Source organism: Mobula hypostoma, chromosome 3 (assembly GCF_963921235.1).
Source record: "Mobula hypostoma chromosome 3, sMobHyp1.1, whole genome shotgun sequence".
NCBI classification, from domain to species: Eukaryota; Metazoa; Chordata; class Chondrichthyes; order Myliobatiformes; family Myliobatidae; genus Mobula; species Mobula hypostoma.
In genome coordinates, this window is record NC_086099.1 from 96,275,641 (window position 1) to 96,291,710 (window position 16,070).

Genomic DNA, 16,070 nt, shown 5'->3' on the forward strand with positions numbered 1-16,070 from the left:
TTAAAACATATTTTATTCTCCGGTATTCAGGACAGAAATGGTGATCTACGTTGTTGAACGCTTTCCAAATGGAAACTCCAGAAGAGTCTCAGCAACCAACCTTTTCAATTCACTGGAACAGACTAATATGAAGAATCAGCTGATGCAGTTAGGAGTGGTTGTTGCCCTGCCCAGGACTGAGCTTTCTCCAACCCAGATAAAACAACTGCTGCAGAACCCTCCCACTGGTATGTGGTGCAAATTTGTTGATCTGTCGAACAATTACCCATCCATGGAAATGAACAGATGATTTGGAACATGATGAAAGGAAAGGGCTGGAGCTTGTTTGGAAATGTCTGTGGATGTTTGCTGGACTCTTGGCTCTTGTATGTGTGATAGCAGTATGATCATAAGGACTTTCTCCTGCAGGGGTCTTGCCAGTCGGAATTTAGGTGCTGCATTTCTTTGGGGGTTTTCTGACTGTGTGTGGATCGTGGACTCGGAGGCCAGTGGCAGAATACAAAGCCTGCAGCAATTTCCCAGGACTTAAGGCAGGGAATTCTGCAAGCTGAGTCTGTGCCAGATTAAACCTGGTGTAGGAACAGTAGGTCTGTTCATTTCAGTTGAGAGGAATTACTGTGCAGGGCAAGGCTTTTTGGTTGTTTACATATTTATGAATTACTTGTTTACTTTAAATATTTTTACTGTCCTAAATATCTTAATCTTTTTAATTGTTTCTGAACGGTTCTGAGCATCGGAGACGTTCACAAACTTCTTGATGCGTTTGTCAGCTATGTGACCTTGCCAGCTGAGAGTTATTTTTTTCAGCTATATTCTGGGCAAAGTCTTTGTTACGTCTAACTCTGTGATAGTAGTATAATCCTGCTGCTCCACAGGCCCTTGCATATGAGAATTGGGATGGCTTCAGGTGGCACAATGCTTTCAGCAGATCCAGAGAATATCAGTATATTAGCACTTAAGACCCACCTCAATCCTCAGTCTCAACCCTGCTCCGTTGGGAAGGAAATGGATGATGACTTTTCCAAAATATGTTGCCACCTTGTTGCCTACATGTTGACTTTTGGGGAACATTACTACCCTCCAAAGAAATATTCAATGGTAAATGTAAAATTTGGGCTCCGAGAATAATTTCTAGTAAAAATATTGTTTTATGTATAATCTATGATCTTTACTAATTCCTTAGTTTATGTTTATCCTCTTTATTTTGAAAGTTAATATTTATGTTAACATGAAATATTATTTTAATATATTCACTCCTTTTGCCTTGGTTTCAGCAACATTTCTCTCCATGCTGCTAATGGGAGCTAGTGGAAGATTGACTCTTACTCGAAACAGAGAGCTTAAGTGACTGAAAAGCAAGTTTTGCTGCAGTGATAAAGTGTTGCTCAATTATATGGGAAAGTTTTGTCACTCTTAAGGAAACTCTGGGAGTGAATATGACTATTGCCAGTGTCTTTTTCTCTTTTAGGTGTTGATCCAATAATTTGGGAACAGGCTAAGGTTGACAATCCCGATCCTGAAAAGTAGGTTTTGGTGTCTCCTGTCCACAACCTCCTGTATAACCAATATTTTGTTTTATTCCGTGTGCATACAAAATTTTGTGTTGTATAAAAACAGCTGTAATTTTACAGAATTCTCTCTGTATTTTATCAGTAGATGTAATAGCTTTAAACCAAATTATTTGTTTTTCCATTTTGTGGACTTCATAGCTTTCTATTCAGAATTAATTTAACTTAAAAAAGTTCCTTTAGTGTACTTATTTTGCAAAAAGTTAAATATGTTGAACTAGATTTCTTATTATTTTGTTTGTGACCTTCTCCCAAGGCTGATCCCAGTGCCCATGGTTGGTTTTAAGGAATTGCTGAGGAGGCTTAAATTCCAGGAACAAATGACTAAACAACATCAAAGCAGACTGGATGTGAGTGAGTTGGGATTGTATTTTTGAAAAGATTTATATGCCTCTGTTGACTCATTGAGCCTTTAGTAAGCCTGAAAACAGGAATGTGGGTAATTCAGAGTATTTCAAAATAATTTAGTTTGCGTTTCTATTTAGAGGTGGCAATAGTTGCATTGCAAATTTGATAATCCTGTTTAAATCTGCTTGAACTGACCAGTTTATTTGTTGTTAATTGAGCTGCCTCATAGTTCAAGAGCCTCTGTGTTCATCCAACCCCATCTGCTTTCTGTGCATAATTTCAATGTTATTGCAATTAGCAGAGTTTTCCTTGGGGGAGAATATCAGAAGATAATAGGCATGCTTTTTCTTTCCTGTTTCCATGTTTCCTATAGTCATTTATTATTGCCTATGATCCAGTGGTTTATGAAAGATGTGGCAGAAGGTTTCAATGCTTAAAAAGAAAGCTAGTTTTGATAATGTGGAGCCTAGTATAATTTTTTAAATGATTGGATTACTGGAGCATCAGACAGATTAGTATTTAGCGGCCTGTCCAGCAGCTTTGGGCCTGTACTCAAGGAGTGGTGAATCTGGAATGCTCTGCCACAGATTCCTGATTGGTCAGGGCATCAAGGGATATGGTGAGAGGGCAGGTGTCTGGGGTTTAATGGGATTAGGGATCAGCCACGGTGAAATGGTGGAGTGGACTCGATGGGCTGAATGGCCTAATTCTGCTCCTATGTCTTATGGTCTTATGTTGATTACAGTTGTTGTATCTGAACAACTAAAAGTTTGAGCTTTGGGACTATGGCAATTGGTCTTTTACACATCAGAAAAATCGAAGGAATAGAAGTCACTGGATAAGCTTTTGACATTCCATGTCTGACCGTATCACCTCCTTCCTCCTATACAGATTATATCTGAGGATGTAAATGAACTGCAGAAAAACCAGGCCACAACTGTAGCGAAAATTGCTCAGTACAAGAGAAAGCTAATGGACCAAGCTCATAAAGTTTTACAGGTAATGTAATGGAATTGTTATTTGTGTCTGACAATGTTAAAACATTTTTAAAAAGGCTATTTCATGGATTATTTTGAGAGGCCTGTTCCGATTTTAATTATCTCTGTGGAGTTTTTTGAAGGCACTGCAGAATAAAAGTCTTCCAGTACACCTGAAGTGTTTTGGTTCTCATCAATCTTTCAAGGATCTCGCCTACCTACACCTTTTCTATTTTCAGTCATCAAATGTTTCGCCATAACTATTTCTGAAATACTGAGAATCATTCTTCGCTCTCCATGCTGTCTTTCAGTTTGAGGGGTTGAGGGGCCTCATTTTGTTGTGAAAGTAAGTTAATCTCTTTCGACCAGCACCCATCGGCAAGAGTCTTGTGCACTGGATAACTCATTGATATTAGCAAGGTGAAACCTGACTATATGTTAGCAGTGGTCAAATAATTCATGTGTGCATTAGAGTTCTAAATCAGTTGAACGTTGTGAAGGTAGTTAAGATCTAAGATGGAAGTTAAAAATCTGAAAGGCCTAGACACTAGATAGAGAGAGAATGTTTCTCTTTGCAGGAGAAACTAGAACCAAGGATCACATTTTAAAATCTATTAAGACTCAGATGAGATTTTCTTTCCCCGAAGGTACTTGTCTTCCAAAGCGTATTGGACTCTTGGTAAGAAATGGCAGTAACAGAGTTGAAGTTGCAGTCTGTTTATCTGTGATCTTGTTGAATGACTGATCAGGCTTGAAGTACCAATTAATTTATTCTGCCTCCTAGTTCATCTGGGAGATTTTCTAATGATGTTGATTGAAAAATGACAATGCCTCAGAACAGTTGGACTAACTTGATTTAGGTTGGGCAAACTTGGACTGTCTCCTCTAGAGCTTTGGAGGCTAATAAAAGTAGGTAAAATTAATGAGGCATAGATAAGATAGACAGAGTGTTTTTGAAGCGTGGAAATAACAAATGCAAGAGAATAAGATAAGAGGAGATTTGCGAGACAAGTTAGAGCTGTAGATGCCTGGAATGTACTTCCAGGGAGTTGATGGAAACAGACAAAATAGCAATGTCTAAGGTACAGTTAGGCAGGCAGATGGGATTGGCACTGTGGCATAAAAATTGTGCATCGAGGGGCCTGTTCCTGAGATGTACTGTCCTAATGCTTGCTCTTTGCTGAAATAATGGGAGAGGTGCAAAGTTTTGAGGAGACGGAGGGGCAGGAGGAAGAGAGAAACAAACTGCCATCAGGCTAGTCATAGTCATAGTCATAGTCATAGTCATACTTTATTGATCCCGGGGTGAAATTGGTTTTCATTACAGTTGCACCATAGATAATAAATAGTAATAAAACCATAAATAGTTAAATAGTAATATGTAAATTATGCCAGTAAATTATGAAATAAGTCCAGGATCAGCCTATTGGCTCAGGGTGTCTGACCCTCAAGGGAGGAGTTGTAAAGTTTGATGGCCACAGGCAGGAATGACTTCCTATGACGCTCTGTGTTGCATCTCGGTGGAATGAGTCTCTGGCTGAATGTACTCCTGTACCCACCCAGTACATTATATAGTGGATGGGAGACATTGTCCAAGATGGCATGCAACTTGGACAGCATCCTCTTTTCAGACACCACCGTGAGAGAGTCCAGTTCCATCCCCACAACATCACTGGCCTTACGAATGAGTTTGTTGGTTCTGTTGGTGTCTGCTACCCTCAGCCTGCTGCCCCAGCACACAACAGCAAACATGATAGCACTGGCCACCACAGACTCGTAGAACATCCTCAGCATTGGCAGTTGTTAAAAGGACCTCCGTCTCCTCAGGAAATAGAGACAGCTCTGACCCTTCTTGTAGGCAGCCTCAGTGTTCTTTGACCAGTCCAGTTTATTGTCAATTCATATCCCCAGGTATTTGTAATCCTCCACCATGTCCACACTGACACCCTGGATGGAAACGGGTCACCGGTACCTTAGCTCTCCTCAGGTCTACCACCAGCTCCTTAGTCTTTTTCACATTAAGCTGCAGATAATTTTGCTCACATCATGTGACGAAGTTTCCTACCGTAGCCCTGTACTCAGCCTCATCTCCCTTGCTGATGCATCCAACTATGGTAGAGTCATCCGAAAACTTCTGAAGATGACAAGACTCTGTGCAGTAGTTGAAGTCCGAGGTGTAAATGGTGAAGAGAAAGGGAGACAAGACAGTTCCCTGTGGAGCCCCAGTGCTGCTGATCACTCTGTCGGACACAGTGTTGCAAGCACACGTACTGTGGTCTGCCAGTCAGGTAATCAAGAATCCATGATACCAGGAAAGCATCCACCTGCATCGCTGTCAGCTTCTCCCCCGGCAGAGCAGGGTGGATGGTGTTGAACGCACTGGAGAAGTCAAAAAACATGACCCTCACAGTGCTCGCTGGCTTGTCCAGGTGGGCGTAGACACGGTTCAGCAGGTAGATGATGGCATCCTCAACTCCTAGTCGGGGCTGGTAGGCGAACTGAAGTGGATCTAAGTGTGTCCTGACCATAGGCTGGAGCAGCTCCAGAACAAGTCTCTCCAGGGTCTTCATGATGTGGGAGGTCAATGCCACCGGTCTGTAGTCATTGAGGCCGCTGGGGCGCGGCATCTTCCGCACAGGAACGAGGCAGGACGTCTTCCACAGTACAGGAATCCTCCGGAGCCTCAGGCTCAGGTTGGATACTTGGCGAAGTACTCACATAGCTGACGGGTACAGGCTTTGAGCACCCTGGTACTGACGCCATCCGGTCCTGCAGCCTTGCTTGGGTTGAGATGTTTCAGCTGTCTTCTCACCTGTTCAGCTGTGAAGCCCACCGTGGTGGTTTCATGTGGGGAAGGGGTATAGTCATGAGAGCAGGGTGAGGGACTGTGAGGAGGGGTAGGAGGGGAGAGTGGAATATGTGTTGGTTGGGGGCCGACAACAGATGGCTCATGTGGGGGATGGGCAGGGGCCACAATGTCAAATCTGTTAAAGAACAGGTTAAGTTCGTTGCTCCTCATCCCCCTCCAGACCTCTCTCATGTTGTTCTGCTGGAGTTTCCACTCAAGCTTCCTCCTGTACCTGTCTTTAGCCTCCCTGATCCTGGCTTTCAGGTCCCTCTGTATTGCCCTCAGCTCCTCCCTATTTCCATCTCTAAACGCCCTCTTTTTAGCGTTCAGGATGTCCTTAATGTCTTTTGTTACCCATGGCTTGTTATTTGAATAACAAAGGACAGTTCTTGTTGGAACATTGCAGTCCACACAGAAGTTGATGTAATCAGTGATGCACTCTGTGAGCCCATCAATACCCTCTCCCATGTGGCTCACAGAGTGCCTGCCAGTCTGTCACCTCAAAACAACCCTGGAGCGCCTCATAAACCTCCGACCATTTCCTCACTGTCCTCGAGGTTGCAGGTTTACTCTTCACCGGAGGCACGTAGCAGGGTTTTAGATGCACCAGGTTGTGATCTAACCTTCCCAGTGGGGGGAGGGGAGAGGAGCTGTATGCATCCTTAACATTAGCGTACATCAAATCCAGAGTCCTCTCCCCTCTGGTTGTACAGCTCACATACTGCGTGAAGTTGGGCAGTGTTCTAGCCATGGTAACATGGTTGAAGTCACCCGAGATGGTAATGTGGGCACTCGGGTGCTGGGTTTGTAATCTAGCTATGACGGTGTAAATGATGTTACACGCCGACGTTGGGATGGCAGAGGGAGGGATGTACACAACAACCACAATTGCATGCGAGATTTCCCTTGGTAAATAATATGGCTGGAGTCCAACAGCAAAAAGTTCAATATCTGGGCTACAAACACGTTCCTTGATCGTAATATGCCCAGGATTGCACCATCTGTTGTTTACCAGAACCGCAAGCCCCCCTCCTTTACGCTTACCGCTCTCAGTGCAATTCTGGTCAGCTCGAACGGTCTGGAAGCCCTCTATGGAAACGCTTTGATTGGGTATGTTCTCGTGCAGCTACGTCTCAGTAAAACACATGACACTGCTCTCCTGAAATGCTCTCTGACTCCTGACAAGTGCCGTCAGTTCGTCCATTTTATTCCCCAGCGATCTCACATTTCCCATGATGAGAGAGGGGAGACACGGCTAGCCAAGACCCAATGCAGACACTATAGACCAGCGGTCCCCAACCACCGGGCTGCAAAGCATGTGCTACCAGGTCGTGAGGAAACAATATGATTTGGCGATATGAGTCAGCTGCACCTTTCCTCATTCCCTGTCACACCCACTGTTGAACTATTACACATGCGAGGTCATGACCCGTGCGTCATCCGTGTCAGCGTGGGAAGGAGATCAACTCCTCGAGCTTGCAAATGACGGCGGGCTGAGAAGTGTGTTTGACATAACATCTCTGCCGGCATTCTGGATCAAAGTCAAGCCTAAGTATCCTGAGATAGCCACGAAAGCACTGAAAACGTTGCTTCCATTTCCAACATATCTCTGCAATGAATGCAACGAAAACTAAATTGCGGAATAGACTGAACATCAGGAACCCCCTTGGAGTATCGCTGTCTCCCATCACCCTTCGATGGGACTGTCTTGTTGCAGGAAAACAAGCCCAGGGCTCCCACTGATTCAGCAATATTGGTGTGTTGCAATGATGTTATATGTTCATACGGGGGAAATATGTGCTGTGTGTTTAATATCCAAACGTTACTTAAAATGTTATGATGCTATTGACTTATAAGTAACTTATATAACCATATAACAATTACAGCACGGAAACAGGCCATCTCTGCCCTTCTAGTCCATGCCAAACGCTACTCTCACCTAGTCCCGCCGACCTGCACTCAGCCCATAACCCTCCATTCCTTTCCTGTCCATATACCTATCCAATTTTTCTTTAAATGATAATATCGAACCTTCCTTTACCACTTCTACTGGAAGTTCGTTCAACACTTACTTCAAGCTCCCCTGATAATTGACTTATCACTATATTCATGCGAGGAAAATATGCGCTGTGTGTTTATTATTAAATTCGTTAGATAAACCCTTTTTGAAACGAAATTGAGTGTATTAGCCACTTATCACCTACATTCCGGTTGGGATTAACACCCCCCCCCCCACACCCCCGAACAGAATCCAAAAAGGATTTGCAGAAGAAAAAATCGGCAGGTCATGATGCACATGCGCACTGGTGCCCGCGCAAGGCTTCATGGTCATTGTAGTCTTTTTCAGGGTAAACACAACGTACAGTATTTGACTGCTCCTCTTGTCCGTTGGCAACCCTACCCGCCCCCCCCCCCCACCCGGATCGGACGGTCCGCAAGAATATTGTCAATATTAAACCGGTCCGCAGTGCAAAAAAGGTTGGGGACCCCTGCTGTAGACTAACTGCATTCTTCTGTGCTCAATTTGTATACAGTAGTTCTGTGAGTAATTTCAAAGTTAAGTTGGAAGGGAGGCAATGTTTGTAATCTTTTACAAAATAATTTCTCAAGCCTGTTGTTTTTTTTTTAATTTTCTAGGTTTTAATTAAGCAGGAAATCCAGAGGAAAGCTGGTTATGCTATTCAGGCAGAGGAAGAGCAGCTTCGTGTACAGTTAGATACTATACAGTGTGAACTAAATGCACCTACCCAGTTTAAGGTACGGAAATTGGAGGAAGTATTACAGATCTTGGAAATCTGAAGCAATAACAGAAAATGCTGGAAGTATTCCACAGGTTAAACAGCATCAACGTGTGGTGAACAGTCGATGTTTCAGGTCAAGGTTTCTTCATTTGTATTGGAAAAGGGAGAAGACAAGTGTAGTTGAAGTTGCAATTCAGAGCTTGTTTTCCTCCCCTCATTTTTCCCATTCTGATGAAGGGTCATTACCCTGAAATATAGACTCTTTCTCTCCCCAAAGCTGCCACCAGACCTTCCAGCAGCTTCTGTTTGTAAACTACAAAGGACTTGATTCCCAGATGTTAACAAATTTCACAACATTGCCAGTGATATTAAACCTGATTCTGATTCTGAATTCATTGTAAGAAAGTCAGAACATTTTACTGTGAATTTTTAAAAGGGTGATTGTGAAGAAATGTAAACAGTGAATGCAATATGTTTCAATAATAGCATTTATGTGCAGGGCCGTCTAAATGAATTAATGTCTCAGATAAGGATGCAGAATCATGTTGGAGCTGTCAGATCAGAGGAGAGATATAGTGTGGATGTCGATCTCCTGGGAGAAATCAAGCAGGTATATTTTTCCTCATTTACTCCAGAGAAGTTCATGGTCTAGTTTTATTGAAATTTGAATATGAATAATTATTGCACAGAATAGTCATTGATGTTGTAGTGTTCAGTCTTTCATGTCTTTCTTTTGCTGCATTAGAAGGTAAAATGACAACTTTAAGCAACTTTGCATTAAAAAGTTTACAAACCAGCAGCACAATGCCAACCTGAAGAATTTTCACATTTAAAATTTTTAGTTTCCATTGTTATTTAACTTCTGTCAAATATTGTTCTGGATCAGCTGGTCATCAAAAGAAAATATGCTCACAAGTAACAAATCAGCTGTGAATAATCATTACTAATGTAGCCCATTTTTCTTCCTAGCACCTGAAATTACAGCAGGAAGGATTGAGTCATTTAATCAGTGTTCTGAAAGAAGATTTGGAAGATGTGAAGCTAATTGAGCATGGTCTTAGTGAGAGTGTTCATATTCGACGTGATCTTCTCAGTTGATGTAATACCCTGTGGTTCAAGATATCTTTCTCCCTGTCCAAGTTTATTTGAATAATCCTACCTCCATCTCCATTTTTATAAACCAGAAATCTGATGAAAGAGCGGGGGGCGGGGGGGAGAGAAAAAACCTCTTGTTCTTCATCTAATGTTGCAGCCATGTTCCAGCTTCGGGAATTCTGTTGTTTACTGCAAGGTGTGTTGTTATCCTAGTGAGCAACTGGATACAAATCCTTGCAATTGAAATTAATAACTGACTATGTAAAGCATGTTTAAAACTATACCCTATAAATGACTGTTTGCGGTAATGAGAGATGAAGATTTGAAACTCTGCAGTCTTTGGCAGGCTTTACCCCAGTTATTTTAAATGGATTGGACATTATCTACTAATTCCGCAAATAGCAATTTCTTAATTCATTTGTTACAATTTTGAGTGTAAGATCACAATGAATTTCCCGTTGAATGCAACACTTTGAGGCAGATTTTAAAAATATTGCTCTTAGTACCAGACTTGCATTTAACAGGAATAGCTGTCAGTACTGACTAAGTCAGGAACAAATTGGGAATTGTTTATATATTTTTTAAACGCATCAGATGTTTTGCTGAGATATGTGTACCTTTAGCTGCTCTGAATAAGTTTGAACAGCTTTTGAAAACTTGACCTTGGTTTGCAATGAATGAGAAAAATTTGAAATATTCTTTATTGGATGTAATAAAAGCTTTGAAAACTGGAATGTTAACAATTATGTTTAAACATGCCAGAGAATCACATGCTGGATATACAGTATAATCCCAGTTTATTGTTTTTAATTATACAAGGTTATTTATACAAACGTATTATCAGAAGGAGCCCTGAGCATTGGGTTTGCTTTTGGAAGAATTGACTATTTTCCAAACATACTAGTTATGATATTTCTCATCTTAATGCATCTAGGCCCTTTTTCAGTTCAACACATAATTTAATTTATGTCAGTCAGCCTTACAAATCAGCCTGCTGTGTGATTTGCACCCAGTAATGGTCACTGAAACGTACTTTGAAATGGAGTGATAATTGTGAACCATAAATCAGTCAAGGATCTCAAATCAAGAATTGCATTTAATCTGTTAAATGTTTGAAATAATTATGCAAAGAGGAAGTTGATTATAAATAAACAAGTTGCTTTAATAACCTTCTGCTTCAGATTGTAATTTTAATTTCATAATCCAGGTGCAGTTTTATTATCTTAAATGTGAATTTTCCCTCGTGCCAGCTCCTTCAATTCTTTGTACTGACTGGATTAGTCCAAGCTAGGAAATTCTGACTGACACTTGTCAGGTGATTTACTCCAATTTATCTTGGTAACGTGGTCAGTCAGGTTTATTGTTAAATGCACATTCAGTACATTCAGTGGCCAGTTTATTAAGTACCTCCTGTACCAAATAAAGTGGCAACTGAGTATATATTTGTGGTCTTCTGCTGCTGCAGCCCATCCACTTCAAGTTTTGATGTGTTGTGCATTCAAAGATGCTCTTCTGCAAACCGGGGTGGTTATTTAAGTTGCTGTCTGCTTCCTGTCGGCTTGAACCAGTTTGGCTGCTCTCCTCTGACCTTTCTCATTCACAAGGCATTTTTACTCACAGAACTGCCACTTACTGAATTGTTTTTTGTTCATGCCATTCTCTGTAAACTCTAGAGACTGTTGTGCGTGAAAATACCTGGAGATGAGCTGATTCTGTGATATTCAAATCACCCCATCTGGCACCAACAAGCATTCCATAGTCAAAGTAACTTGGATCACATTTCTTCCCCATTCTGATGTTTGGTTTGAACCACTTGACCATGTCTGCATGCTTTTATGTGTTGAGATGCTGCCACATGATTGGCTGATATTTGCATTAACGACCAGGTGTACCTAATAAAGTGACCATTGAATTGATGTATTGATGCAATGAGAAACTTACTAGTAATGTAAAGTATACATGAAACACCATAATTAAAACAAAAACAAACAGCATCCATTGTAGTGCAAAGTGGTCCTTGTGTTGCTATACTAAAGTAGTGATTAGGGTTGTGGATATTAATTCAAGAAATGAACAGTTAAGGGAAATAGCTGTTCCTGAAACTGGTGGTGTGGACTTCATACTCTGTGCCTCCTGCCCAGTGGTAGCTATGAGCAAATGGCATATTGAGGAATTTTGATGCAGTACTAGACCATGATGCAACCAGTCAGGATACTTTCCACAGTACATCTGTAGGAGTTTGTTAAAGTTCTTAGTGACATACTGAACCTCTTTAACCTAAGAAATCAGAAATACTTGAGTGCCTTCCTTGTGATTGCATTTACTGTATGTGCTGAGTCTAGAACAGGTTATTCAATAGTGCCCAGGAACTTCAAGCTGCTGACCTTCCCTGGCAATCCAACAATGTCAACTGGCACGTGTTCATCTTTCTCCCCTTCCTGAACTCAACTCCTGTACGCTGACTCAACATCATCCAACACACTGGTGTCATCAGTGAATTTGTATATGGCATTGAAGCTGTGCATAGCCACATGTGTGTGTGTGTGCGTGTGTGTGTGTGTGTGTGTGTGCGCGTGTGTGTGTAGTGAGTAGAGCATGCAGCCTTGAGGTGCAACTGTGTTGATAGTTAGCAAAGAGATGTTGTTACCAATCCTCACTGAATGAAATCTGATGAAATCAAGGATCCAATTGTAAAGGGAGGCACAAAGGCCTAGATATTGAATCTAAATGTTGGTTTTTTGGCAAGAGTGAAGGCGGGAAGGGGTGAACTGTATTCCTTTGCTTACACTTTCTAAATTTTCTTGGGCACATGGAACAGTACAGCACAGTACAGGCCCTATTGTTGTGCCAACTTCCAACCTGCTCTAAGATCAATTTAACCCTTGCCTCCCACATAGAGCTCCATTTATCTTTCATCCACGTGCCCATCTAAGAGACTCTTAAATGTCTCTAATGTATCTGTTTCTACTGCCACCCACAACAGTGCATTCCACACACTTGCCACTCTCTGTGTTTAAAAAAAATTACTTACCCCTGACATTCCCCCTATACTTTATTCTTAACACCTTAAAATTATGCTCTCATATTAGCTGTTGCTGCCTTTTGGGGAACAATGTCTTGGCAGTCTGCTCCATCTATGCCTCTTGTATTATGCACCTCCATCAAGTCACTTCCCATCCTCCTTGTTCCAAAGAGAAAAGCTCTAACTCACTCAAACTATCCTCATAAGAAACACTTTATAATCCAGGCAGCATCCTGGTAAATCTTCTCTGCACTTCTTTAAAGCATCCACATCCTTCCTCTAATGAGGTTACCAGAACTGAACACAATACTTCAAGTGTTATCTAACCAGAGTTTTATAGAACTGCAACATTTCCTCATTGGTCTTGAACTTAATTCCCCAACAAGTAACCCATTGTGATTTTAAGGTTTGAGGGTGATTGTAATGATATGTGCAGAAAATGGAAAGGACTAGGATAAGGGTAGTCCACGCAACAGAGAAGTATAGTTGCCTGATGATAAAGAAATTGTCAGCTCTGGTATGGTAAGTGGCAACAGTACAGATATAAAGGTCTCAAAATTAATATAGTCCAGGGAGCTGTGGAAGCTGGTGATCATTAGCCCATGAACTGAGGTAGATTATTTTCAGCATTTCTATTTTTAATTCAGTCCTTGCAATTGGATTTATCGACCAGACGGAAAGCTTCAAGGAACTCATTAATGTCGATGCTTCCATCCTTATTGAAATCCATGCTGCGAGCCAGATTACTAATTGCTTCATCGCTTAACTCAATCTTAAGGTGAGAACTAAGGAGTTTCCATGTTTTTTTAAATTCCTCATATGAGATCTGGCCTGTCACAAACACAAGAAAGTACAGTTTATACTTTGGTCCTAATCCAAGCATAGGCACAATTTGAGTTATATTTTTAATTTTATCATCGTCTTCCACTTCTCCAACCATCCCACCTCCCCAAAATGTCTACAACATCTTGCTGGTGTGCATTTTTTTACCTTTTGATCTATTAGTACTGATTATATCAATTGCACCTTATTTTGAGAATGACATTGATTAGTTAGTTATCTGTATAATTTTAGTTGAAGGTAGATTCTCTCTCGAGATCCAGTGCCGACCTGATTTTCCCAATCCACTCACATGTTAAAATCCCCCACAATTATCATAATACAGTACTGCCCTTGTGACAAGCCTTTTCTATTTCCGGTTGTAATTTGTAGTCCACATCGCTGCAGCTGTTTGGAGGCCTGTATATAACTGCCATCAGGGTCCTTTTACCCCTGTGATTTCTTAGCCCAACCCATAAAGATTCTGCACCTTCCGATCCTATATCACCTCTTTCTAATGATTTAATATCATTTCTTACCAATAAAGCCACGCCTCCCCCTCTGCCTATCTTCCTATCCTTCGGAATACACTGTGTATCCTTGGACATTTCAGTTTCACAAGTTGAGGATCTAGCTAGCAATAGATTAACAAGTAATTTTGTACATTTGCACTCAATTCTTTACAGTGTTCTTTGAAATAGTTGTACTGATCATCCTATCATTAATCCCTTTGCCAACTACACAGTAATAATTCTAGAGTTTTGCTGGGCATGCATCTGAGGCGCAAATTTTCTCCTAAATACTGTAGTCTCGGAAAGAGATGGATCTTTTCTTCTAAAACTTACCAGAGTTGTCACTGTCAATAATTCGAAAAATAGTTTCCAGTTCAGACACGCTTTTGTAAAGCATTTCCAGCAGACTGGGTTGTACGTGCTGCAGAAAATAGAGGTTTTTTTCTTTAAGATTCTGCCTGGTGATCAGCAGCTATTACAAGTTAAATTGTCTGGCTGGTCAATTAAAATCTTCATTCTTTGCGGTCTCATACTTGTCAACTTCCATAAAATCCACCAGCTGTGTATCCTCTGAGGACTGAATTAGTTTAACTCTACAACTCCACGAACACTGCTTTTGCTCATCCAGACCGAACCTCAGCAATTCTGATTCTTGTCACCGCTTTGTTCGTACTGCCTTAAAATCTGATGCAGCTTTTTGTTACCCTTTGGAAAATGTCCTGATCTCAATCAAATGACGTCCTTGCTAATGATGCAGCCCTCCCTCAGCATTGCGCTGGTACCAACCCAGATGACAATAACTTAATGTTGATTTTTTTGGTTTTGCAATATCAACAGCCATTTCCAACAAAAGTAGGCCACTTGGTCATTCATCACATTTCATGTTATATTTACTAATATATGAGTTCCTGTTTTCTAACTTCATCTATTATGTCAAGATAATGTCCTCCTGACGTAATAACCACTACATAAAGTTATTTCATCTTAAGAATGTTTTCATGCATAGTAAAAGCAGAATATGCAATACATTTTTCTTACCTGCACAATGGGTTTCTCCTGAACAAGGTCATCAAACCATAAATAAAAATTCAGAAGACCATTGGGAGCACTAGGCACAAGTTGGGATCGCAAGACACGCCAAGGCAGACCCAGACCCAAAATGGATTCAAGAGCATTTGCCCAGTCATTCAGGGATATTTTACCTATGTGTTAGAAAACAATACTTGGTGAGATATTTTGTGCCAATTTTATAAGACATTTAGTTTTTAAATTGAGGTGATGGGTGCAATAGCTGACACTATTATTCCTGTAGGGGATTCTCGCTACATATCTGTACGAATTTAGTTTAAACCTACAATCTGTGGAGGATGGAACATAAAGGACAATCAATTATCTACAGCACAGACTCTTTATTCTTGAAGCTGTGTGCATCCTTCATGTACGATGATAACATCTGTGCTTGAAGCTTTTGGGTGAGGTGTTGTTATTATTTCAATTGTTCAATGGTCCAATTCAATATCAGAGAATGAATCCAGTATACAACCTGAAATTCTTACTCTCTGCAGACATCCACGAAACACAAAAAAACTCCAAAGAGGGAATAGCAGGAAAACGTTAGAGCCCCGAAGTCCCTCTTCCCCCTTCCCATGCACAAGCATCAGCAAAAATATCACCCCTCCACCACCTGCCTCAGCAAAAATATCAACCCAACCCCATCTGTCTCAGCAAAAACATCACCCCTCCCCCATCTGTCTCAGCAAAAACATCAACCCCTCCCCATCTGTCTCAGCAAAAACATCAACCCCTCCCCCATCTGTCTCAGCAAAAACATCAACCCTCCCCCATCTGTCTCAGCAAAAACATCAACCCCTCCCCCCATCTGTCTCAGCAAAAACATCAACCCCTCCCCCATCTGTCTCAGCAAAAACATCAACCCCTCCCCCATCTGTCTCAGTAAAAACATCACCCCTCCCCCATCTGTCTCAGCAAAAATATCAACCCCTCCCCCATCTGTCTCAGCAAAAACATCAACCCTCCCCCATCTGTCTCAGCAAAAACATCAACCCTCCCCCATCTGTCTCAGCAAAAACATCAACCCTCCCCCATCTGTCTCAGCAAAAACATCAACCCTCCCCCATCT

At 41.4% G+C, this 16,070-nt stretch overlaps 2 protein-coding genes across 4 annotated transcripts in view; one reads left to right on the forward strand and one right to left on the reverse strand.

The window, feature by feature from the left end:
* The window catches only part of nup54 (nucleoporin 54), an 86,910-nt gene extending 75,321 nt beyond the window's left edge, over positions 1-11,589 (forward strand). For all 3 annotated transcript variants that reach the window (XM_063043486.1, XM_063043487.1, XM_063043488.1), the window contains 7 exons: positions 31-227; positions 1,469-1,523; positions 1,825-1,918; positions 2,808-2,915; positions 8,379-8,498; positions 8,982-9,092; positions 9,452-11,589. In XM_063043486.1, coding sequence (XP_062899556.1) covers positions 31-227; positions 1,469-1,523; positions 1,825-1,918; positions 2,808-2,915; positions 8,379-8,498; positions 8,982-9,092; positions 9,452-9,580 — 814 coding nt within the window. In that variant the 3' untranslated portion in view covers positions 9,581-11,589. The remainder of the gene's footprint in view (positions 1-30; positions 228-1,468; positions 1,524-1,824; positions 1,919-2,807; positions 2,916-8,378; positions 8,499-8,981; positions 9,093-9,451) is intronic.
* Positions 11,590-12,830: 1,241 nt separating this feature from the next.
* The window catches only part of ppef2a (protein phosphatase with EF-hand domain 2a), a 64,265-nt gene continuing 61,025 nt past the window's right edge, over positions 12,831-16,070 (reverse strand). The window contains exons 15-17 of the mRNA XM_063043489.1: positions 14,969-15,132; positions 14,264-14,351; positions 12,831-13,430 (exon numbers count right to left, since the gene is read on the reverse strand). Of these exons, the coding sequence (XP_062899559.1) occupies positions 13,243-13,430; positions 14,264-14,351; positions 14,969-15,132 (440 nt within the window). The 3' untranslated portion in view covers positions 12,831-13,242. The remainder of the gene's footprint in view (positions 13,431-14,263; positions 14,352-14,968; positions 15,133-16,070) is intronic.